The following is a 26,094-nucleotide window of genomic DNA, read 5'->3' as shown; positions in this document are numbered from 1 at the left end:
TCAACAGCAAACAGAAACAACGGGCCGAGTGCGACGGTGTACACATCATAAGCTGTGAACTGGGGAGGATAACAAGCAGGCCGGAAGGGCATATGGGCGTAGTAATGGTCATTCACAATCACCGTCACATGGGGGTTATATGGGAGAGATTAGCCATCTGGGAGCATTGGCACAGTGTCTTAAAGGCCTGCCTCGCTAACCCAGGATAATGAGAGGTTTACCCTGGTGGCTGTTGCTAGGTTTCACCCCCGTATCTGCTGCAGGTCTAGTAGCCTACTCAATTCCGTCTTCCCGCGCACATTTGAGGTGAACACATAACAACATTTAGTCGTTGGTCCACACTCTCAGGTTGAGAGTAATTACTGATGTGTTCTCTCAAGCGCTCTGGGTGCCAACGCTTTGCAGTCTGGGCTGTGTCCCTTGACTCAAATTAGCGTCACACAACACAACTTCCCAATTAGATTAGCGGAGGTGCTAATCCGCAAACCCTGCCAACCACATGTACAGGAAAGGTGGAACCACAAGGTAGACAAGCAGGAGAAGACACCGGCAATATTGGAGGGAAACATTTTCCACCAGATAGAAAATGGCGAAAGGAATGTAACTACCAGATTGAATGTAATGTGTGGTCTTTTCAGAGGTTGTTTTTTATGGAAAGGCGTGGCAGTACCTTTCGATTTACCTCAAAATGTGTCCGCCTCTTTACGTCTGTGCTTTGGTGGGCGCATGCGTGCGTAATAGTCTGTCTGTCCTTCTGTCTGAGAATGACGCACGCACGCACACACAAATCAAGTGACCCACACTGGTGGGAAGACAGATGGGGCGATAGCGATTATTCTATGCGGAGCCTAAATTTTGCGCTGGTTAACAACGCCTTGGCCGTATGACTCATGTAAACAGGAAGTCACAGTCAAGGCCACTAGTTCAGCACTGGACAACATCTTAGTGTGGAACACTCAAAGTGACCCACCACTGAGAGAAGAGTCGTGATTGGACAGTTTACTGCTTCCAAATTCCCCCCCCCACCCCTGTCCCCCGTCCCCCATACCCGCCAACCAACCAAGACGAAGAAGAAACTTAGAAGAAGAAAGAAAATCTAAGAAGAAAATAAGCATTGGTGATTCGCCAAGAGCAGCCCCAGCATCATAAGCAGAGAAATGAATAGGTGAGCACAGACTAAAGCAATTCTTCAGGGAACTTTTCTTTAATTTTTATGGCTGCCCGTTATAACTGTGGTGCTGGTTGGCCCTGATAAACCGTCTGCTTGGACACAGTGGGTCGGCCTGCTTTCACATAAAACCCAGGTTGTAATCATGAAATTGTACCGGTAATATCCTCCGGGCCCTAGTTTGGAGGAGCCACACAAACGAGGGCTTGTTGTTTTAGTAATGACACGTTTGGAGACATTGAGGAGGGAAGCCTGCAGAGCTTTGCTAATCCTGCAAAGGGAGGGGGGGAAGGTTTGGAACAGGACTGGTTGGGGAGTGTGCTGAGAGAAGGAGGAATAAGAGGAGAAAGAGATGACAGGAGAGACGTGAAGGAGAAAGAGAAAGGAGAAGAGCCAAAAGGAAGAAGGAAAGAACACTACGAAACAAAGAAATAGAGGAAAACAATAAATGACATCTACACAGCTGGGAGAGAGAGATCAACAGAGAGAGAGGGATCAACAGAGAGAGAGGGAGAGGGAGAGAGAGAGAGAGAAGGGACAGAGAGAGAGGGAGAGAGAGAGAGAGAGAGAGAGAGAGAGAGAGAGAGAGAGAGAGAGAGAGAGAGAGAGAGAGAGAGAGACAGAGACAGAGAGAGAGACACAGAGACACAGAGACACAGAGACAGAGAGAAAGAGAGAGAGTGAAAGAGACGATGGGAGAGAGCGATTGAGAGTGAGGGAGGGGGGGAGGGAGGGAGAGAGAGAGAGAGAGAGAGAGTGAGAGGGATGGAGGGAGGGAGTGAGAGATACAGAGACAAAGACAGAGAGAGACAGAGAGAGAGAGACAGAGAGACAAAGACAGAGAGAGACAGAGAGAGAGAGAGAGAGAGAGAGCGAGGGAGAGAGATTTGAAGAGGTGCACCGGGCCCCGTACCTCTTTGACGTGCGTGTGGAAGGCCACGGACATGTCCAGCAGCACCTTGCGCTGCTCCACGCGCCGCACAAAGTCCTGGATGCGGTCCTCCAGCTGGTGGGCGGCCTGGTAGATCTCCTCCGGGTCGCACTCCCCCGTCTGGGCCAGCTGCTCCGCCGCCTCCAGCAGCTTGTCCGCGTTGGTGTAGGTGTTCTGCAGACACACACGCACACACACGTTATCATACACACGTAAGCATGCACGCATACACGGACAATGTTCACACGCACACGCACACACACACACACACAGACGCACACAAGAACGCACACGCACATAAACATTAACATACACACACACAAACACACAAACAAAACCATAAATGAACACATAAACACACACACGCAGGCGCGCGCACACACACACACACAAACACACAACCATTTATTTACATACACACCGGCGCAAACACACGCATCAGCCTAGTCATCTAGTTCCCCCAACCTTTGGTGTCTCATGTAGGCCAAAAGAACGGCACAAAACAGGAAACAGTGTGTAACCCCGCCCCTTCTGTGTTAGTTTCCGGCCCAGGCTTTGGGTCGCCCCTCCCCCCATGAGCTCTGCTCCATCACCATAGGACCCCCCCCCCCCCCCATGAGTTTGGCCGTAGCCCCTTAGCACCACTGGATGCGAGGTGAGGGCTGTCTTACCTGGGCGACCTCCTCAAAGTCCTCGTGCCTCTTCTGCAGGGCGCGGGCACGGTGCAGGGACTTGCCCACCCCGGTGTGCTTGCTGAGGAAGGCCTCGCCGTGGTTCTCGATCCAGTCCAGCACCTGGAGAACACAGAGGAGACAGAGGGGGGGACGGTCAGGGTCTATAGTGGGCTCTAGAGTCGGGTCCCAGCATGCATCCATCAAATCATCATGCATCGCTCAAATCATCCGCCCTTTCCATCTGGGCCACATACACATGTGGACAGGCAGACGGGGTAACGATGAGGCCAGTGAGCCAGAGGAGGAACAGTGAGGGTCTGGGTTTACCAGGATGTACGTGGTTGATCGATGTATAATTATTTAATAATATATTCAGCCAGTAGGGGGTGCACTTGGCTGACGTAGGATGGTTGGGTATTCATGGAGGATGATACTGTGATGATGGCAAAATAACTGCTGCCCCTCCCTTCAAACCCCCTTTCACAATCTCTCTCTCTGTCGCTCTCTCTATCTCTCTCCTCTCTCTCACTCTCTCTCTCTCTCTCCCCATCCTCCCCTATCCCTCTCACGCTCTTCTTGGGCACCTCTCTCTCTTCTCTCTCTTTCTCACACCCCCCCCCTCTCCCTCCCTTACTACCTCACTATTTTACTTTTTCCCTCTTCTCCTCTCCCTCTCCATTCTACTCTACACCCCCTCTCCCCCCATGCACGACCTTACTTACCTTCTCCCCACCCCCCCTCTCTATCTTACTCTCTTCCTCCCCCACTCTCCCCTCCACCCCCCTCCCCCCCACCATTTCCGGGATGACACGACAGGAATGCCGGTCTATTGGCCCTCGATCAGCTTGATCTTCGGTGGTGCGTTTTTTCGAGTGTCAACCCCCTCCCCCCCCCCCCCACGCTGAATTATCGGCGTCATCCATCTCCCGACGCGCCGTCATCAGCCCGGCTGTCCCGGAGAGCGGACCTACGTGCATCGCTCACCGCACAACGCTCACTGCTCAGAGCACACGCACACACGCGCAAGCACGCACACACACGAATACACACGCACACAAACAGAAACGTAAGCATACAAACACACATACACACACGGGCACACACACACACAAGCACACACAAACAGAATCGTACACACACCAAACACACACACACAGAGGACCACAGACATGCACACGCACACACAGGCACACATGCATACACACACGCTCACGATGCTCGCAGCTCACAGCATCGGCACTTGGATGACGCTCACTCTGTGACATATCGCCTCCATGGTGTGGTGTGGTGTGGGAGTGTGAGGGAGAGGGGGGGGGGGGGGGGGAGAGGGGGGAGAGGAGGGTTTAGGGAAGAGGAGCCGAGGCAAACCTGCACACATGCCCTCGGCGCTTTACGTGGCTGTAAATCGCATCGCCATGGAAACGGCGAGTGAGTGAAAAAAAGGGAGGGGGGTAGGGAGGGTGAGGGGCAATGGAGAGGGCAGAGGAAAAAATGTGATGGCGAGGGAGACATAAAGAGAGAGGGAGAGAGGTTGGGGGGGAGATAGAGAGACAGAGACAGGGAGAGAGGGAGATAGATACAGAGCCAGGGAGAGAGACAGAGACAGATACAGAGACAGGGAGATAGAGACAGATACAGAGACAGGGATATAGAGAGAGATACAGAGGACAGGGAGGGAGAGACGGAGACAGAGACAGGAAGAGAGAGAGAGGATACAGAAACAGAGACAGGGAGAGAGCGCCATGGCGATATGGATGTAGCAGGATGATGAAAGAGGGAGATAGAGGGAGATAGAGGGAAGGGAGTGGGGCTCGAGACGAGGGACGCTGTCGTTTCTAATCTCAGAGCTCTGCCATCCACACACTAGTGAGGGGTCGAGGGGTTGGTGGGGTGTCGATAACTCAATCCTCCCTCTGTCTCTGTCATATTTCCCCCTCTTACTTAAGGCCCAGCAGGGAGCAACTGAAGACTGTAGACGGATGCTTTGAAGTTGAGGTTTCAAGTGAAAAGGATCACATTGTTTTTCTACTGTATGGAGATTATTTTGCAGTCACAGCTGCAGTCGAGATACAGATGTGATTCATGGCTGCACTATAAGAAGTGCATTAGGATGATTTAAATGCTACTTTGATCCGGTCTACATAATTGGTTGACATCAGTTAATGTAAATGTGAAAGCATTGAAGTATTCAAGAAAGAATGTATCACATTTTGTGTATTGGATGGATGTATAACAGTGTGTTTAACGATGTATAGCTGTGCGTAAGTCTGCGTAGCTGTATTTAAGTCTGCATAGCTGTACTTAGGTCTGTGTAGCCGACCGTATTTGAAGGTTGGTTCTATTTCATGCTTTAATAACTAAAAGCGTTTTTTGAAGGTTCAGTGCTCAATATTATCCCACTAGCTTGAATAATATCGACATCTCTTCTAAAAATGGTAAGCAGGCCATGTGAAATCCTGGGCGGGGGTGTCAGTTTGGCAGTGGAGCTGCTTGAAGAAATAGCCAGTGAAACGTCTTGTTTGTTGTTGATGCCGAAGCTCCTTATTGGTTAATATTGATATAAAATGCTAACGTCAAGTCCAAATACTTTGTGTTTTCGGATTTGTCCATGCATAAATCCATCCCAATTTCCAACGAATTAACAGTTCTTAATTAACTTTAAAAGGAGACCTTCCCTGCTCTCACTGTTGGCTAGAACAAGCACAGGGCTGATTTCGATCAATGACCTCTAAGCACAGATAATCACAGAAACGTCTGTTCTTTCACTATTTACCCAATATACTTACCTAACTCATATTAATTCATGATTACTATGGTCTAAACCCATGGAGTGGGTTGAGACCAGTGCTCCAGTGCTCTGAATTTCCCAGAAGGCTGCAGTTCACTTACCGGCCAAAGGGGGCACACACTTCTGCACCTTAAAGTACCCTTAATATAGTCTATAAGTCTATACGCTAGCAGGCTGCAGTTCACTTATCAGCGAAAGGGGGCGAGTACGTAATAAGCAGGAACTTCAGATTCCTACACACATCCGCACCTTAAAATACACATAACATAGAAGTCTATAGTCCAGCCGGCTGTAGCTCACTTACCGGCCAAAGGGGGGCAGTAACGAGTAGGAACCTCGGATTCACACACACTTCCACACCTTAAACAACCCTTAAAGGGGACATATTATACCACTAGGTGTGAGTGTGATTAGCCTTACAAGCCGTTTCGAAAATCTGCCCCATATGACATCACTAGTGGGCGTGTCCACCTAGATCTGGGCAGATTTTCGAAACGGCTTGTAAGGCTAATCACACTCACACCTGTTGGTATGACATGTCTCCTTTAACTTTAACATAGAATTCTGTGTGTCACCTGCTGGACGTCCTGCTGGAAGACGCAGAGCTGCAGGCGCTGGTGCAGGCGCACCTTGCGGTGCTGCCAGATGTTCTCCAGCTGCCGCTGGTGGTGCAGCACCTCGTGGATGATGTCCAGCACGTGGTTGCACCGCCTTGGAGTAATTGGCCGACGCCGTCAGGGAGTCGGTGCTGCAGGGGGTCAGCGGGCGCTGCAGCTTGTCCAGCAGGGACTTCCCGTCCTGGCTCACCTGGGGGGGGGGGGGGGGAGAGTACGGTGATCACAGACCGATGGAGTAGAGGGCAGCGTGATGGACGGATGAACGAGGGGTGATGGAGGATGGATGATAGATGTATGGATTATGGATGATTAATGGATACATTTAAGATTTATTAATTGATGATTTGATGGAGGGATGGGAGGTAGTACGAAGGATGATGTGAATGGATAGATGAATAGATGATCAATGTATAAATGGATAGAGAATGATAGCTGCATTAATGAGGATGAGTGGATGCATCTGGCTGTATGACTAATTACATATACATGGAGGAAGCTGGACCATGTTTGTTTATGCGTGTGCGAGTGTGAGTTTGAGTGTCTGTGTGAGTGCAATCACATCGACCACATCTGCCTTTACGAGGGTTTGTGTGAGTGTGTGTGAGCGTGTGCTTGTGTGTGTGTGTGTGTGTGTGTGTGCGTGTGTGTGTGCGTCTGTGAGTGTGTGCGTGTGTGTGTGTGTGTGTGTGCGTGTGTGTGCGTCTGTGTGTGAGTATGGGTGTGTGTGTGTGTGTGTGTGTGCGCGTGTGTGTGTGCGTCTGTGAGTGTGTGAGTGTGTGTGTGTGTGGGGACTGACCTCTGAGTATGCGGTGGTGACGTGCTCATACAGCCCCTGGTGGTGGTGGATGGTATCTTCCAGGTCCTGCAGCTCTGAGGGCAGCTCGCCCTCGCCACAGGCCTTACACCACGGCTCCACGTTGCCCATGTACTACGGCGCGGATAGACACACACACAGTAGACACACACACACAGATACACATCAATGTGTGTGTGCGCACACACAAAAGTCACAGACACGTATGCATAGTAAAGTGTGCGAAAACACTTGCACACCGACACACACACATACGCACACAAAGACACACACAAAGTAATGTTGACGGATACACAGGGATACACACGTTTAAAAATAGTGTTTGTTGTGTGGTGTATGTATGTGTATATGTATGTGTGCGATGTGTATGTGTATCTTTGTATGCTAATGTGTGCGTATGTGTGTATGTAGGGCTGGGCGATATGACGATATCATACCGTGGACGATATGAAAGTGTCTACCGGGAGAGATTTGGCCATATCGTTTATACCGAGAGAAAAAAAAATTTTTTTTTTTTTATTTTATTTTTTTTTTATATTGCACTGCACTGACTGAAGCAAGGCAGGTGTGAGACTCACCTGTTAACTTGAAAAAAATCTCAATTTGTATTGAAGAAAACAGTTCTATTTTTACCACCAGCTATTTGCACAGCACATAACTTTATTTTATAAGTGTATAATTAGTATTTAAAATATTTGTGTGATGCTGTGATTTTTATTTTATATTACACTGCACTGACTGACAGCCAGGCAGGTGTGAAGCACACCTTTAAAAAAAATGTTATTTGTATTGAAAAAACAGTTCAATGTTTACAAGATGTTTGCACTATATGACACTGCAGTTAATGACAGATTGTTCGATACTTACTCCTTTGTAAGCATGGAAATTCAAGTTCAAAATAAAAGAAAAACTGATCAAATGTGAAGTATGGTTATTTTAAGCCATTTATTATTTTAATTCACTTCAAAAATACCATATCGTGATATATATCCATATCGTGATATAAAATTACTCATATCGTGATATAAGATTTTGTCCATATCGCCCAGCCCTATGTGTATGTATGTATATGTATGTGTATGTGTATGGGTAGGTGAATGTGTGCTTGAATGTGTGTGTTTGTGTGTGTGTTCACCCCATGTCCTCCTCCCCCTCATCTTCCTCCCCCCCCCTCCTCCTCCTCCCTCCTCCCCTCCCCCCTCCTCCTCCTCTCTCCTTCCTTCCTCCTCCTCCTTCCTCCTTCTCCTCCTCCCCCCTCCTCCTCCTCCCCTCCTCCCCCCCCCCTCCTCTCCTCCTCCTCCTCCCCCCCCCCCCCTCCCCCTCCTCCTCCTTCTCCCCCTCCCCCCCCCCCCCTCCTCTCCTCCCCTCCCTCCTCCTCCTCCTCCTCTCCTCCTCCTCTTCCTCCTCCTCCTCCTCCCCCCCTCCTCCCTCTTCCTCCTCCCCCTCCTCCCTCCCTCCCCTCCTCCCCCTCCTCCTCCTCCTCCTCCCTCCTCCTCTCTCCTCCTCCCCTCCCTCCTCCTCACTCTCCTCCCCCCTCCGCCCCTTGCCTCCTCCTACTACCTGGTCGGGCCTTCTGGTGGAAGCTGGCGGACATCTCCAGCAGCGTGCTGCGCTCGTCCAGCGCCGCGGCGAAGGCCTTCCACTCCGCCTCCAGCTGACCCGAGATCTGCTGGATCTTGCTGGGAGCGTAGTGGCCCAGACTCCAGCAGCCGGTTCCCCACCGACATGATGCGGTTGATGTTCACGTACACGTTCTGGAGGAGGACACACGGGGAGAGGGGCAATGTTAGAGGCCAGCAGTAAGTAAGTAAAACAAACGCGTGCACAAGCCTTCACAAACGCCCACACACCACACACACACACACACACACACACACACCACACACACACACACACACACACACACACACACACACACACAACACACACACCACACACACACACACACCAACACACACACACACACACACACACACACACACACACACAGCAGCACCCCCTGTATCAAGATACAGCAGCCCCTTCTGTCTTGGTTTGACCGACACAAGATAATACATATGAACTCCCCTGGCCAGGTTGGTTTCTCCCACTGTGCCCGCAAATGGTCGATTCTGTCTTGAGACGCTACTGCGCATACAAACAGACTTAAGAGACACAGTTAGAATTGCAGAACACCATTTCAATCAGTGACAAGGGTAAGTGTAGGAGAGGGTGTTTTATAACCGATTGGAAGGCAGCCTAAGCATTCAATTCTGAATCAAATTAAGTGCTTGATTCTTTCCTGGTTGTTTGAATGTATGTAAAATGAGACTGTCAACTTAATGCAATTGTTTATTTTTCCCTACTTAGCCAGTTCATTGCAAATTGGTGGTTTGAAGCAATAACAAAATCTAGAGTTTGATCAAAGGTCCCCCACCGTGCTCTCGACCACCAAATTCATCCTTCAAGAATCCTAACTGTGCGCCTCTCAGTCTATAAATCTGTGAGCATGCACAGCGGCGTGGCTGCACAGAATCAAACTTTGATTTGTTATGTTACCTAGCCAGGGCAGTTCATATGCGCTGACACGTGTTGGCTAAAAAAAAGATACAGCTACGGGTAGATGCTGAACACACAAATGCAATATAATGGCTGTCAATGGCATGCCAACTGCTCATATTCAGAACACACATTCACCGCGAGAAGGGCGGAGCTGAACAGAAATCATGGCTGATTTACAAGTCGACCTAGAAAATGTCAAAAACAGCCAAGGGTCTCACCACCAAACGGCCAAATATTTTAAAGGGGTTCGCTCATAACAGGGAACCCTGTCTAAACACTGAAAACAGAAACATTGCATTCATTCTCCACCCTGTGTGTTTCTTATATTTGGTTATTAATACTCGGGCCCCAAGCTGTGTTGTGTAGATAGGCACGGATCAGCTCACACTAATTAACCACTGTGTTAACAGTCTGTTATTATTCCACTCAATTACGGCTCCTGGCAGCTGTTATGGCTTGTTTCGATCACAATGGGAGGCAAAAGGTGAGGCTAGCAGCGGTAAAAAGGCATTAGGATTCCTCCCGTGGGTGTGTGGGGGTTGCTGTCTGCTCCTTTTATTATGGAACCTCGCGCAGCGCTTTTGATTCAGAGTTTTCCAACCGCATCGCCCTAAATGGAGGAGCAACACGAAGAAGAAGAAGTCAACCCTTCTCTCTGTGGAAATACAGCGTATCAAGTGGCTTATTTAGACTGTCGAGCTAGACGGGGTATGGTAACGGTTAACAAATACTGAAGCGGTAAGCCTATATTATGACCCCGTTAAAATATGTGGTTGTGTTGTATTATATTCTAATACTGGATCGATACAATTAATTTTTCGCCAGCAGCTGCTCCCCACTGGAGTCTTCAGAAACAGCAACGTCAACAGGAATATAATTGAAGATGTACTTCATTTATCAGAGGAAAGACATTCGGAATGTGTTTTGTAGCAAACAGTAGACAGGAAGTTTCGGCGTTGCAGAATTTCCCAGATTGATAGCTTTTAAATGCATCGGAACAGACTATATTTCAAACTGTGTCCACCTTTTGGCGTTTATGTTCACAATTCGATACCAACGTTTGCGTTGCGTAAGCACTGGCCGAAACAGAGAACCGATCCAACGTTGGCTTTTGATCCGATATTTCAGCAGCTCTTTTGTCCTGGGTTTGTAGAACAAGGTTTTTCGTGAAGCAGCTCCTGAATCTCAAACCGTACCCCACTCACCACTCAGAGGAAGGTACTAGTGAGTGTCTACCTAAGAGGGGGCCAGGTGAGGTTGGACCGCGATGAGTCACTCATACATACAGACAGCAGCCTTTGTTTTTAATTGCTGTTTTGCATCTCTATCTGGACGGCAACAGCTGTCCTCCTCACACAAAGCCTAACGCGGTTTTAAATATGCTCTGTCACTCATTAAGAGCCGACAAATCACTGACTACCTCGTCCCGCTGTACCCAGAGTGAAGAGTGCTTCTGTGTCGTCAACAGATGTTGAAGTACAAGTTAAAGGTTTATACTGGTTTGGAAATGATTATTGAGTCAATCATCCAACCCCACCCCCTCCACCAAAGCACCTATAAAATGATCAATAAACACGGCACAAATCAGATATATATTTATGCATTCATCCTCCCTTTCAGCCTTCTTATTCTAGAGTTGGTTTTTTAACACTCTAGTAACACTACCTCTCTGACAGTCAGCGTTTTGTACGGAGAATGAACAGCTGATCTCTATCTCCAGCTCAGGCTGTGGATGACCCTGCCAAGCCCGGCCGCGCTGGACGGGAGGATAGATCCCCCCCCCCCCCCCCCCTCCGGATGTGGACGCAGCTTCAAATGATCTTTAAACATGAAGAGCAAACACAGACGCTCCAGGAGTGGAGACCACAGAAAGGAAATGATCCTAACCTCGCTGGCTGACCTACCCATGTCTCTCGGGATGAGATAAGTTCAGATGTACTTTATTACTCCCTACCACGAAATTAAGGAGTCCCAGGAAACGATAATATACGAATATAAAGACCTATATAGATTTACGAATATGAATCGATATAGGCCTCCAACACAATATGAGTAGTAGCGACGAAAATGGCCGAAAACAAATGGTGTGCAGAGTCGAGGCTGACATTATTCACCGGGTTATACTACATTAGTGAAACAATCCATTATTGACCGTTATAAATGTGTTCCTAAAGTGCCCAGCATATGCTACATTATTGAAACCACGCATTATTGAGCATTTTACTGCAGTGCTCCACAAGAGTCCATAATAAACTCCACCCTTAACCTGGGGGCTAGGGCACAGAGCCCTCCAGCATTACCTACCACCCAGGAAGAACAGCATCACTGTGACGCGTGTATCAGGATGAACGCTCAGTTCAGCCTGTCACCTAAAGATAATGTAGGCCATCTTAATGTCGACTCACAGTCGTAGTATACTGCTGTCAATCTTTCTGTCTGTCTGTCTGTCTGTCTGTCTGTCTGTCTGTCTGTCTGTCTGTCTGTCTGTCAGAGGGTGTTCCCTCAATTTAGTTGACAAGCAGAGCATTGCATCGTTAATGGCTCTATGTGTGTGTGCATGTGTGTGTTTGTGTGTCTGTGTGTGTGTGTACTAGTAACAGATAGCAGATGACACTGCAGATACATACACACACACGCACACACAGCCAGAGAAGAGGCTTGACCTCTCGTCCTCCAATAATAAGCCTCAAGGCCTCTCGTCCATCTGTGAGATGTTAGGAAGGAGGAGGATAAATACCACACAGACGGGCCTGAGCCGACGCCAGCCTGCTGGAGCTACTGCGAGATGGACTAATTAGAGGAGAGCCAGAGAGAGAGCCAGAGTGAGAGTGAGAGAGAGAGGGAGAGAGAGACGGAGGGAGAGTCAGAGAGAGAGAGGGAGAGGGAGAGCGAGAGGGAGAGAGAGAGCCAGAGCAAGAGGGAGTGAGAGTCAGAGTCAGAGGGAGAGGGAGAGATAGAGTCAGAGAGAGAGAGAGAGGGAAAGTGAGTCTGAGTGAGAGGGAGAGAGTCAGAGTGAGAGTGAGAGAGAGCCAGAGACAGAGCCAGAGTGAGAGGGAGAGAGAATCAGATTGAGAGGGAGAGAGTCAGATTGAGAGGGAGAGAGAGTGAGAGAGAGAGAGTTTGAGAGAGAGTCTGAGTGTGAGGGAGAGAGAGAGAGAAAGGGAGAGAGTCAGAGTGAGAGGGAGAGAGAGTGAGAGTGAGAGAGAGAGTCAGAGTGAGAGGGAGAGAGAGTCAGAGTGAGAGGGAGAAAGTCAGTGAGAGGGAGAGAGAGTCAAAGTGAGGGGGAAAGAGTAAGAGAGAGCGTGGGAGCGACAGGGCAAGTGAGAGAAAGTGAGCGAAAGCGACTGAGAGAGAGTAAGAGTCAGAGTGAGCGAGATCTAGAGCGATAGTGAGAGCAAGAGCAAGAGAGCAAGAGAGCAAGAGAACGAGAGGGCGAGTTAGAGTGAGCGAGAGTGTACAAAAGTAAGAGAGAGAGATAGAGTGAGCGATAGAGGAAGAGCGAGCACGATAGTGAGAGTAAGAGTTAGAGCCATCGTGAAATAGTGGGACAGAGCAAGACTGAGAATAAGCGAGAAGGAGTGAGATCGAGGAGATGTCCAGGGAAGGAGACAGAGCGCCGGGGCGGTGCGGAGGAAGTAATCCTGGTATTAAAGCTCACAGGGGTAAGACTGATGAAGGGGGAGAGAGCAGGTGGGCGGGTGAAGAAGGGAGCAAGGGAGATATTTAAGAAAGTTCTAGAGAAGGAGGAGAGACGAGAGAGCGGAGGAGGAACAAGACTGCTGAATCAGAGAAGAGAGAGTCATGTAGAAAAATGTCTACAGTATCAAAGCCATGGAGTTAAACACGATAGTTATATTTATTTCTCTTTCTTTTTGTTGAAGAAAAATTTGCATTCGATTTTCCGAACAATGTCAACATTGTCGTTAGTCTAATTGAAATACATTCAAACATGCTGTATAATTGCTGATTGTAATTTACACAGGCAGGAAGCTTCTGGCACTTCAAATCATCCAGGGCACTACAGGTGCTGAGAAAAAAAGAAAAGACCACCATTGAATACGCCTTGCCGTGGTTCGTCGGTTGCCATGACAACCGTCGTTCTCCAACGAGGTACCGCGCATCGGCAGTCTGCCCCCTGCCCCCTGATGTTACAACCCTCACCTGCCTCCGGAAATCAACGCATAGCGCTCAAAACAAAACTGCGAAAACTACACGCTACGGTCTTTTAGAAAAGGCTGTAATAACGGCCAGGCATCAAAGTCAGTAATCTCAACGCAGCCTTTCCCCTGGTGGGGCTCGGAGTAGAAACATCACGTCAACCAGAAATATTTTATGGTGCTAAAATAAACCCTGACAGATAGTGTACTGCGGATGAAAAGAGTTCAGTTTAATGTTTGCAGTTTGAAGCCAAGGATCATTGGCTCAGGGGCAGGTGTAAACCTTCAGTTAAGTACCGGTTGGGGAAGAGAGAGTTTTGTGTCTATGTGTTTTTCAGTGTGTCTGTTGCGTCATTTGTGGTTGTTAGTGTACCTACTGTTTACTGTATATGTGTACATGAGCTCCAAAATAGAAAAATACATGTTATAGCTTTTGAGCTGCTTGAAAACCGACGCTTTTGTGTGGCTGTTTTATACATCATTTTCGTATGCCTGTTTTCCACAAGCCCTTTCCGAAACAATGAATAAGTAATTCGACACCCCTCTTCAGCAGGCCCCCTTCAACCCAGTCACTTCAACCCTACTAGCTTGGAGTTTCTTGAATGTATCACATGCACACACACACACACACACACACACACACACATACAATCACACACACACTCACAAATACACACACACACATAAACACACAGACACTTGTGCAGGCATATGTGGTCAATATGATTACACACACACACAAACACACAAACACACACAGCTGGACCCCGTCCCAACCCGTTGCCCACCCTGTAAACACGGTGTGTCTGTCAGGCCGCCCCCCCCCCCCCCCGCCCTGAGCCTGACAAGGTGTGTTTTCAGCCAGTCATGCACCATACAGGAAGGGGAAGCTGCACATCCTGTGAGGGAAGGGGCGGAGGGAGCAGCGGCCACTAAACTGTGTGTGCGTTCGTGTGTTTGTGTTTGTGCGTGAGAGAGAGGGTAATCGCATTGACCACATACGCCTCTATGAGTGTTTTTGTGTGTATGTGTGTGTGTGGTGGATGTGTGTGTGTGTGTGTGTGTGTGTGTGCATGTGTGTGTGTGTGTGTGTGTGGTCCCATTGACCACATATGCCTATATGAGTTTGTGTGTTTGTGTGTGCGTGTGCGTGCGTATGTATGTGTACATTTGTGCACGTGTGTGTGGGTGTGTACCCAGAGCACCCCCCCTGTGTGTTCTGTACTCCAGTGTTGTGGCGCCGGGTCACTCCCTGTTCCTGGTGTTGACACATCGTGCTCAGGTTCGGGGGCTGAGGGCCACAGCAGGGGGTCCAACATGGAAACCCACGTCTGGCCCAGTTTCTCCCCATGACATCTTTAAGCACAGCATGCAATAATCAGTACTACGGAGGGGAGTGTGAGGTGTGTACGATATCACGAATCGCTTCAGCTGTTTTCTTTTACTGCGCTTTGCAGCACTATAACTTTCCGATAGCAACGGACAGCAGTAGCTCAGGAGGTAGAGTGGGTCGGCTGGTAACCGGAAGGTTGCTGGTTCGATCCCCGGCTCCTCCTAGCTGGGTGTCGAGGTGTCCCTGAGCTACGCGCCTCCCCCTAGCTGCTCTGGGCAGAGAGGTGGGACGTCCCCTGTCTGTATAAGCCATAGATAAGGAGCCATGATGGTACCCCACCTTGACTCCTGAGGAGACTCGACTTCCTTACCTCCTTTCCTTGAAGCAAGTCAAAGTAATCAGCCAAACAGCTTACTAAATGTAGAGATATACTTAATAGTCCAGCCAGTGTAAAAACTAAAGCAACCATTGTTGAATTCCCATCAGCTGTGCTTAAACATGCAGCTGTGTGAGATTGTTTATATTTTCTATCACATTGTTTTTTTCTTTCTTTCTTTCTTCCCGGTTCAATTGACCGTCGCAATACCAAGAAAACACAGAGTCCCAGGAATAAGACGTTGCACGTGCATCCTGCAGCCCTGCCGTTAAGAGCCCTCCCCATCCGCTCCCGGGGCTCTGGGAGTCAGCCACAGGAAAGATGTGTTTTGCCGCTCTGCTCCAGAGGAAGCTCCGACCGGCGGAGGCTCCGAAGCCAAAGCTATCTCTGTTTAGACAACATGGCCGCCGCAGCAGCAGCACCAGGGTGTGGTGTGGGGGGGGGTGGGGGGGGGGACTGTTTGACCCGGGTCCACGCCCGTGTTCCGGGCAGCGCTCCGGGCCTTAGTGGCTCGGCCGCTGGGCCGCAGGGCCCACTGACAGACCACGCAAGAACAACAATCACATGCAGGATGGGTCAACACATCCGTCTGGGACTAGGAGAAATAAACATGTGTTTGATGGTGGAGAGACAGACGGAGAGAGAGAGAGAGAGAGAGAGAGAGAGAGAGAGAGAGAGAGAGAGAGAGAGAGAGAGAGAGAGAGAGAGAGAGATAGAGAGAGAGAGAGAGAGAGCTAAAGAGATTGATAAACAGGGAAATAGTGTGAGAGGGAGATAGAGAGACAGATGGATGGATAGAGGGAGACAGACAGAAAGAAAAAAAAAGCTCAAAAAACAAAAAAGCTATCAAAACAAACGAGGGTCAGCCAGGGCAGCCAGTCCACCCGCCGCCCAGGTCTGCTTCCCCGCCTCCACCCCCCCGCCCAGCACTGCTGTGCCCCGCGGGCTGCGGACCACGGCGGGCTGCACACCACCACAGCCAGGCACAGCGCCCTGCTTCAGGGCAAGTCACATGACGGGGACTGAGATGATGAGGGCTGACAGGACAGAGCAGCAGGAGGAGGAGGAAGAGGAGGAGGAGAGGGCTATGGGGTGTCTCACGGGAACGGAGAGAACATACTTTATGGAGTCCAGAGGAGAAGAGAAGAAAAGGAGAATGGGTGTTTGGCGGGGGTCAGTGCAAGCGGGTGTGGAGATAAAGCCAGCATCTATTCCCTTTGTTTTAGCCTCTTACCCCCGTGTGACAACACAAGCTTATATATGTGTGCGTGTGAGTGTATGTGTGTGTGTGTGTGTTTGTGTGCGTGCCTGGGTGTTCATCTCATAGAGGAGGCATGTCCTACCATGCACGCCACACGCATTATGTATGTATGTATGTATGCATTTATGTGTGTATGTATGTATGCATTTACATACAGTATGTATGTATGTATGTATATGTGTGGGTGTGTCTGTGTATGTGTACGTGTATATGTACACATGAGTCTGTGTGTTTGTGTCTGTCTGTCTGCCTGTGTGTGTGTGTGTGTGTGTGTGGTTTTCTGTCCGAAAAGAAGCGTGTCCTACCATGCATTCTGTCTGTATGTGTGTCTGCGTGTGTGTATGTATGCGTGTGTGTGTGTGTGTGTGTGTGTGTGTGGTGTGTGGTGTGTCTGCGTGTGCATGTGTGTGCGTATGTGCGTGCGTGTGTGTGTGCGTGTGTGTGCGTGCGTGTGTGTGTGCGTGTGTCTGTCCTAAAGGAGGCGGTCCTACCATGCAGTTCATGGCGAAGTGGTTGTGCTGTGTCTGCAGCTCAACGGCGTGCTGGTTGTTCCTGCCGATCTCCGTGTAGCTGGTCAGGAAGAGGCCCTTGTTGTGCATGATCCAGTCAAACATCTGGGGGGGAGACGTGAGAAGGACCAATGAGAATAGAGCAAAGACCGAACAAAAGATGCATCTTTCATATGGGCATAGTGCTAAGCATCGTGGAGCATCTCGTCCTAGTTATCTTTGTCGTATACGGGGTATGGGATAACATAGCGATTGTGAGTGCTTGCCGACTTACACTTACAGTTTCTACGAACATCCTTACTCTACGGACCGCAATATATTGTTGTTTCTCTTTCTTCTGAAAAATGTATTTATTGTAAGTCGCTTCGGATAAAAGTGTCCGCTAAATACCCTAAAAGTAAATGTCGATATGTAATTAGGTGTGTTGCTGTGAACTCGACTTGACGCCTGGTTACCAGCTGAACTCACATGCCAGCACTTCTGCACCCCTATAGACACGAAGCACTCTCAAGCTATTTCATTTAACTTAAAGTGTCTTGCCTGTTATGCTACTATAAGTTTATGCTTAGATATTATGGCAGCCGCTGCACCCCTAACCGTCGCTGGAACGAGGAATCCCTCTTTCCGCCTTCCTTGCCAAGGTTTCTTCCTTGAGCGTTAAAGGTTTTTTATGGGTATAGGGTTAGAGGGTTGTCATAAAGCCCCATGAGGCTGTGACTGTGTTTTGAGGGTTATACACATAAAATGCACTCGGCTTGATTGATTCGGTCGGTGAGATCTCCAAAAAAGAAAGGAAGCTAGAAGAAAAACAGGGATTGTTTCAAAAGTTGGACGTCAAAATATGGATGCTTCAGATGTGTAGCTTTTGGCTTTCGTCGCCTCACATTCCACTCACAAGATGTGACATCAGATAGAGTAAAACATGGTGGCTGTGTTTCCCTCGACTGATGTTTTAGGAGGGAGACGTGTTATTGTCCCTAATGAGTAAGAGAAAGACATCTAGATCATGTCAGTGTGTGTGTGTCTGTGTGTGTGTGTCTGTGTGTGTTTATGTGAGTGAGTGTGTCTGTATGACTGTGTGTGTGTGTGTGTGTGTGTGTGTGTGTGAGTGTGTGTGTCTGCATGAATGAGTGTGTGTGTGTGTGTGTGTGTGTGTGTGTGTGTGTGTGTGTGTGTGTGTGTGTGTGTGTGTGTGTGTGTGTGTGTGTCTGTATCTTTGTGTCTGTGTATCTATGTGAGTGTGTTTGTGTGTTTGTGTGTATGTGTCTGTGTGTGTCTACGTGAGTATTTGTGTGAGGATGTGTATATTTGTGTGTGTGTGCCTGTGTGTGTCTGTGTGTGTGTTTATGTATGAGTGTCTGCTACCCAGCTTGCAAGGCTCTTCCCGGAATGCACACAGAATCCCCATAAGCATGCACCTACACACACACACACACACACACACACACACACACACCACACACACACACCACACACACACACACACACACACACACACACACACACACACACACATCTGGGTTTTAAATGAAAAATGCATTAAATAAAAATAAAAGAGCTCTGTCAGGGGTAGAAATAACTACTTGCATATGTTCCTCAGTAACAGAGCGACTATAATCTGGCCTGCATGGGATCAAAGCCCATCTTGGGATCAAATAATTGTCATATTTTAAAATGCTGGCCATAATCTGGTATGCATTTATGCCAATGCAAATGCAATGTAAACAGCTTAGCCATTTGCATTTTCCACATCTTCCACTTTATATAAAAGTTTGGTCCATGTAGAATGACAATACGGCTATAACAGAATACTTATTTCATATATGGTACAGAATCACAATATATCTGTACCATTTCGTTGTCTAAAATAGTATCGTTCACTAGAAACTATGGGCTGAGGCATTGCACATTTCCGATGCAAAATAACACACAGAATTGCAACACATTCATCCCTATAAATACACCTGTTATGTCCTTTAAATGGGCGGCAGCAGAAAGTTGCAATTTTCGAACAGCAGCCAGCGAGAGCCCATGGAGTTCGGTTAGGGTTAGGGTTAGCGGTAGGGTTATGGTTAGGGTTAGGGTTAGGGATACGTTTAGCGGTTAGGGTTTGGTTTTCATATTTTATTTTGGATTTTGAGAATCCATTACTTTTGAGGCCCTGGCACACGGTTCGCTGACTCCTTTGGGGACATTTTATTCAGTTTATCTGATATATTTCTATACCGGTCTATATAAAGGATAAGGGGAAAAAGGAAAACATGGGATCGGTGCCCCTGGGGATGGGGTCGGGGTCGGAATCAGGGGTCAGGGGTCAGGCTCGGACCCACCTTCTCGGCGTCCTGCTCAAACAGACGGAGCTGGAAGCACTGGTCCAGCTTCAGCTTCCTCATGTGCCAGAGCTGCTGCAGGTGCTGCCGCGTGCCGTGCAGCTTCTCCAGCACGCCCGTCACGCTGCCGGCCAGGTGGTGGGCGTCGGCGTGCCTCTGGTACACCTCCACCCCCCCGCCGTGGTGCGGCGGGTGGTGCTGCTGGAGGAGGTGGTGGTAGTCGTTGGCGTCGCCGCTCGCTCCGCCTCCTCCTCCGCCTCCTCCTCCTCCTCCTCCTCCTCCTCCTCCTCTCGGTTACCATAGCTACCGTCTCCGGCGCAGACAACACCGCCGCCGCCGCCGCCAGCAGTGGTACTGGCGGTGAGGGTCTGCAGCCTCTGCAGCAGCCTCTTCCCCTGGGCGTCCAGCTCCTCCACGGAGGCTTTGGTGGCCCGCTTCTTGAGCCCCGCGTGGTCCTCCATCAGCCGGCGGGCCCCCTCCAGGTCCCGGGGCAGGTCCCGCTGGGAGAGGGTCTCCTGGAGCTCCTCCAGGCGCGACAGGGCGCGGGCCGCGTCGCCCGCGAACGTCTCGAAGGACAGCCGCACCTGCGAGGGGACGGAGAGGGCGGCGGGCGTGACACACGGGAGGTGATAGGGTCGATGACTGCGGCTCAGTAGGTCGCTGATCGGAGTGTTAAAGGATTTGAACAGTGGCCTATATGGGATGAAGCGATAAAACACAGTCTGAAAGGTACTGATAAGAAACGGTACAGCTGCGTACTATTTACAAAAGAGCTTTACAAGCACTTGCCAGCATAGCAGAAAACGGCCTTCTATTATTAGACACGACACCAAACTATTTTCTTGGACCTAGTCGTCGCACAACTTGTGTTGTTGGTGCTGTTCGTGATCCGCGGCAAAAAGCTAAACTAGGCTGAACTAACAGAGAAAGAGTAACCAACCCACCTCAATCCAGTCCTCATGGTTGTACTCCAGGCTGCCCTCGAAGTCAGCTGTCAGCTGGGAGGGGTCCACTATCTTGTTCAGGCCCTCTAAGGACACCATCACCGTCTGAAAACAGCAGGCAGTGGAGGTCAGGGCCCAGAGGTAGGAGTCAAGGGAGGAGGGGGGGTGGGAGAGAGAGAGAGCAAGGATGAATGGAGATGAGAGAGCGAGTGGAGGAGAGAGAAGAGAGGAAGAGAGAGAGAGAGAGAGAGAGAGAGAGAGAGAGAGAGAGAGAGAGAGAGAGAGAGAAGAGAGAGAGAGAAAGAAGAGAGTCAGAGAGAGAGACAGAGACAGAAAGACAGAGAGACAGAGAGAGAGAGACAGAGAGAGAAATAATGAATGAGATTGAATAAGAGATAGAGAAAGGGATAGATAGCAAAGGAAATGGAGAAGGGAGGACATTCTTAAATCGGTATTGTGTTTCAAAAGAATGTTATAAAACCACTGAAACTTCTCAGCTTTGTCTAAATATTCCACATAGCTGGTCGTGTTGAGCTTGGATTACTGAAGGAATGTGCCGAGCCACAGCTCTCAAACACCCACACACACACACACACATGCACACGCACACACACACACACACATACACACACACGCACGCACACACCTACACACAAGCCACCGTCAGGATCTCAGTGCTCCAAAAAAAAAAGAGAAAAGAAAACATTCCTGAAGCATCTATGTTATCATTGCAGAAAGTCCAAATGCTAGGGCCTTAGGACACATCCACAACAGGAAACCGAGAGGGTCAAAGTTCACTCCAGCACAGGGATGAAAAAAAAAGTGTGTAGGGAAATAATTAGATGCAGAGCCAATTCATCATCCGGTCATTTGTTTTAATCCACAAAACACACTCTAATAGTTTCTAAAGAGAGAACATTCAACGACCTTCTAGATAAGTTGATTATCCATAGCTGTGGTTAAAGGAAAGAAGGTTTCCATGTCCTGCATCTCAGATTCATGAATAGCCATGAGAGCTGATTAGCTTAATTGAGCAGCTAGGCTAAGTATGTGTGTTTAACGGGGCCACATTTATGAATACACAACAAAAACATGTCATTAATAGGAAATCCAGAATTCCATAGAGCCATATTATTATGTTATTATGTGCACCTTATTATGTTCGAAACAATTAAAACTATTTACCCTCCGATAAAAAACTCCTATGAAGCAATCGTTCTGGTCCGAAACCAGTTCCCTACCGCTGAGACAGAGCGCTCTGCCCGCGTCCTATATACTCGGTTTCCATAGTAACTGGGTCAGAGCTAAATATACCAGCAACGATTGCCCACACGGGACGGAGCAGTCACCGAGCTTCTGTCCAATAATAGCCAATAAATAGAACAACGAAATGAACCGCAACTCAAAATATCAACAGGAGAAGTGAAGTAAAGTAAAGTTTGGGATTGGTCACCTTCCGTCCAAACATGCAAGAGTTCATCCCCTGTTTGCTGTAATTGTGACACCAAAACAGTAGTGAACACTCTACTCTTAAGAAGGACTTTAAGAGGTACCGAGAACAATGCTGAAGTAATGCCTCTATTGTAGTCCACTTCATTGTAAAGCGTGCATGTTGCAGAACAACATCCTACAAATGACAAAGATCTTTTCGTCATCTTTAATATGAGAACTAAACAAAGCAAAGTCGGCCGATACCGAGACAAGGACCATGACGAAAAACACACAACGCAGAGGACCATGCAAACACAACACTTTACAACACAAACAATACAACAACGTTGAGCACGACCACCAACCTCAAACTCAAACTTGGAGCTGCCGAAGTTGGTCCTCTGCTTCTGCCAGAAGTTGTCGGGCTTGATGATGAGGGCGACGTGGATACAGGAGGGGAAGGACTCCTGCAGGATCTTCAGCAGGGGCTTGATGCTGTCCCACTTGGAGCCGCGCATGTCCACGATGACCGTGAAGCCATGTCTCGCCACATCCTCGCTGGGAGGGAGGACAGGAGGGTAAGGGAGACAAACAAGGAGTTAGAGGTTCTGTCGGTATGAATCGGGAGTTGTAAAGAGATAGAGAGATCAGGGAAGGGAGGAAGAGAATGAGGTTTGAAACTAAACAACTGAAACAGAAACGCCCCCCTCCATTCGCTACTCCCTCCCTCCCTCCCTCCCTCCCTCCCTCCCTCCTCCCTCCCTCCCTCCCTCCCTCCCTCCCTGGGTTTCTTGGCCATTGTGAAGTGTCGCGTTTCACGCTGAGGTGATTGACAGGCAAAGGGGGTTTGCAAACAAATCGAAGACATGATGCCCTTATTGGTCAGAAATTAGCCAGAAGCGGACTCAAATCTTAACTGTATCACTCAATTCGGAAGAGATTAGGATTATCAGAAAAAAAAAAAGAAATGAAAATCCGGTCACAAAAGATGTTTGTCTGTTTCATTTAGACTTTAGTGAGGAAACAAGGTCAGATACCTTTGCTGTTTACAACCACGACTGAGCCAAAATAAATGATAGTACACTCAAAGTAGAGTCAGAGTTACGTCCAACTATCTAAAATGAACTGAAATTACCTTCAGTAAGAGATTTTACAAAGATTGAAGAAATTAGTAAAAAACAACAATATACTTTCAAATAAAAACATGCTTTCTAAGTCTCTTCAGCTGGTTCCTCTTAGGCAAAGAGGGAGGGAGAGAGAGAGAAATAAAGAGAGGGATAAAAAAAGAAGGAAAGAAAGAAAGAAAGAGAGAGAACGAGAGAGAGAGAGAGAGCGAGAGAGAGAGAGAGAGAAAGAGGCAGAGAGAGGCAGAGAGCGAGAGAGTGAGACAAAGTCAACTGCTATATCGAACCGTTTAAAATTTCCACCGTTGCTTACCGGTACTAGCGGCCCTATACGAGTCCTTAAAAGGTGGTCTCCGAGCGTTTAAAGAGCTCAATGTGGATGTGTGTCTGGCGAGGGGGAGACACACAGACACAGGGCCCTCCTGCACTAACTCACGCTGACCTCAGGCTACCAACACGGCACAGCAGCCAGACGGAGAGAGAAAACCAGGAGAGAGAGAGACAGAGAGAGAGAGAGAGAGAGAGAGAGAGAGAGAGAGAGAGAGAGAGAGAGAGAGAGAGAGATAGAGAGAGAGAGAGAGCGAGAGAGAGAAAAAATAAACTATAAAAGGGGTGTGGTATCATGGGGCAGAGAACAGGACTACAGGAGAGAGATGAAAAACACGTGCAAGAGAGAGCGCGAGAGAGAGAGAGAGAGGAAGAGAGAGAGAGAGAAGAGGGAGGGAGAGAGAGAGAGAAACAAGACAGAGAGAACGAGAGAAAGCCACAGAGAGAGACAGCAAGAGAGAGAGCGAGCGAGAGAGAGAGAGAGAGAGAGAGAGAAGAGGAGAGAGAGAGAAGAGAGAGAGAAGAAGAAAGAGAGAGAGAGAGAGGGAAGTCGCTGACCAATGTGCATTGCTTGGCAAATATTAAAAGGTTCCTTCTTCAATATTGAATGAAAGTGTCAGTCCTTTTCATCTAGACTGGGAGACGGACAGATGGGTGGACGGAGGGTCAGGCAAGACAGAGAAGGGCCGAGAGATGGAAGAAAACGGGGGAGCAAGAGATGAAAGTAGGCTAATATGTATAGAGAGAGCTAGAGTACAAAAGGAGGAGAAAAAGAGAGAGAGAGAGAGAGAACAAGTGAGAGAAGAGAGAGAGAGAGAGAGAGAGAGAGAGAGAAGAGAGAGGAGAGAGAGAGAGAGAGAGAGAGAGAGAGAGAGAGAGAGAGATATCGAGTAAGGGAGAGCGAGTAAGAGGGAGAGAGCGAGTAAGAGAGAGCGAGCAAGAGAGAGAGAGAGGGGGGGGAATCATGTTGAAGCTTCACATAGAATCTAAATTAAAGCACCTGGCTTTAATCTGTGGCCCCGTAGCTCGAGGCTGGGCTGAAGATAAAAAGAAGCAGTACTCTGGTCTTTCACCATAATATCGAAGATAGTCGGAAACACTTGAGACTGACAAAATGGACTAGAGGGCTGTAGAGTGTGTGTAGATGTAGTAGTGTGTGTGTGTGTGTGTGTGTGTGTGTGTGTGTGTGTGTGTGTGTGTGTGTGTGTGTGGTGTGTGTGTGTGTTGTGTGTGTGTGTGTGTGTGTGTGTGTAGATGTAGTGTGTGTGTTGTGTGTGTGTGTGTGTGTGTGTGTGTGTGTGTGTGTGTGTGTGTGTGTGTGTGTGTGTGTGAATGTGTGTAGATGTTTGTGTGTGTGTGTGCGTGTGTGCGGGTGTGTGCGCGTGTGTGTGTGTGAGTGTGTGTGTGAGTGTTTGAGTGTGTTGAGTGTGAGTGTGAGTGTGAGTGTGAGTGTGATGTGTGTGAGTGTGAGTGTGTGTGTGTGTGTGTGTGTGTGTGTGTGTGTGTGTGTGTGTGTGTGTGTGTGTGTGTGTGTGTGTTGCTTTTAGAGGTCAGGCTAGAGTGTCTGGACTTAAATTAAACCGAGAGCCCCCAACCAAAGGCAGAGGTGTGTGTGTATATATGTGTGTGAGTGTGTTTGTGTGTGTGTATGTATGTGTGTGTGTGTGTGTGTGTGTGTGTGTGTGTGTTTATGCGTGTGTGTGTGTGTGTGTGTGTGTGTGTGTGTATGTGAGTATTTGAGTGCATGCGGGTGTGTGTGTGTGTGTGTGTGTGTGTGTGTGTGTGTGTGTGTGTGTGTGTGTGTGTGTGTGTGTGTGTATGTGTGTGTGTGTGTGTGTGTGTGTGTATGTGAGTGCATGCGTGTGTGTGCGTGTGTGGTGTGTGTGTGTGTATGTGAGTGCATGCGTGTGTGTGTGTGTGTGTGTGTGTGTGTGTGTGTGTGTGTGTGTGTGTGTGTGTGTGTGGTGTGTGTGTGTGTGTGTGTGTGTGTGTGTGTGTATGTGAGTGCATGCGTGTGTGTGTGCGTGTGTGTGAATACACGATTGCATGTGCTTTGTATGTTATTGTAAGTGTCTGTGTGTGTGTGAGTGCGCGAGCGTGTGTGTTAGTGCGTGTGCAGGGCTCACCTGGGGATGGTGGCCAGGTATGCTATGAGCCTCCGTAGGTCCTCAGGTCGCATTCTGTCATGGTTGCTCCGCGCGGGGAAGGTGAGGATGGGCCCGCCGCGTCTGTCCCTCCCCCCTGGGGAAACCAAAGGCCCACACACACACTGTCACTCGCTGTGGTCCACTGTTGCGCTCAAGGAACGCCCTCGCCCCTAGTGGTGCTTTGAAGTACTGCATGTGGTGATACAACAGTTTATAGAGATTTTGACTTTTGGTAGTTCTTTTGGGGGTTATAAACAATTGAAACATATGTCTGCATTAATAAAGTTGTATTTGAATATCAACTTATAAAATGACGTACATATGTACACTAACGTACACGTTTGGTTAGAGTTAATCAAGAGATATCACTTTTAGTTTAGAGAGGTGCTTGGTTGTAGAAATGTTAGTCAAACATTGTATGAGAACCCCACCATCACAAAGCGTAAGCACTATTTTTATCACAGGGTCATCATTAATGAATTCGTTTTTGGGTGCAGTCATTAATTAGTTTGGCGATTTATGGATTTGAGTGGTTCTTATGTAAGAGACACTCAAACTTAATGGCGAGCAGAAGAAGACATTTCATTTCAAATCATTCTCCATGTATTCAGGTTTTTTTTAC

General features: G+C 48.5%; 1 protein-coding gene across 1 annotated transcript in view; it reads right to left on the bottom strand.

Annotated features, from left to right (window-relative positions):
* The window catches only part of triob (trio Rho guanine nucleotide exchange factor b), a 135,647-nt gene that overhangs the window by 67,492 nt on the left and 42,061 nt on the right, over positions 1-26,094 (bottom strand). Inside the window, 13 exon segments of the mRNA XM_030369795.1 lie at positions 2,082-2,273; positions 2,771-2,893; positions 6,137-6,265; positions 6,267-6,368; positions 6,975-7,108; positions 8,556-8,688; positions 8,690-8,746; positions 17,152-17,274; positions 19,500-19,655; positions 19,826-20,083; positions 20,444-20,548; positions 22,240-22,432; positions 25,452-25,566. Of these exon segments, the coding sequence (XP_030225655.1) occupies positions 2,082-2,273; positions 2,771-2,893; positions 6,137-6,265; positions 6,267-6,368; positions 6,975-7,108; positions 8,556-8,688; positions 8,690-8,746; positions 17,152-17,274; positions 19,500-19,655; positions 19,826-20,083; positions 20,444-20,548; positions 22,240-22,432; positions 25,452-25,566 (1,820 nt within the window).

This window comes from Gadus morhua, chromosome 11 (genome assembly GCF_902167405.1).
Source record: "Gadus morhua chromosome 11, gadMor3.0, whole genome shotgun sequence".
Classification (NCBI taxonomy): Eukaryota; Metazoa; Chordata; class Actinopteri; order Gadiformes; family Gadidae; genus Gadus; species Gadus morhua.
This window is presented reverse-complemented; position numbering and strand designations above follow the sequence as displayed.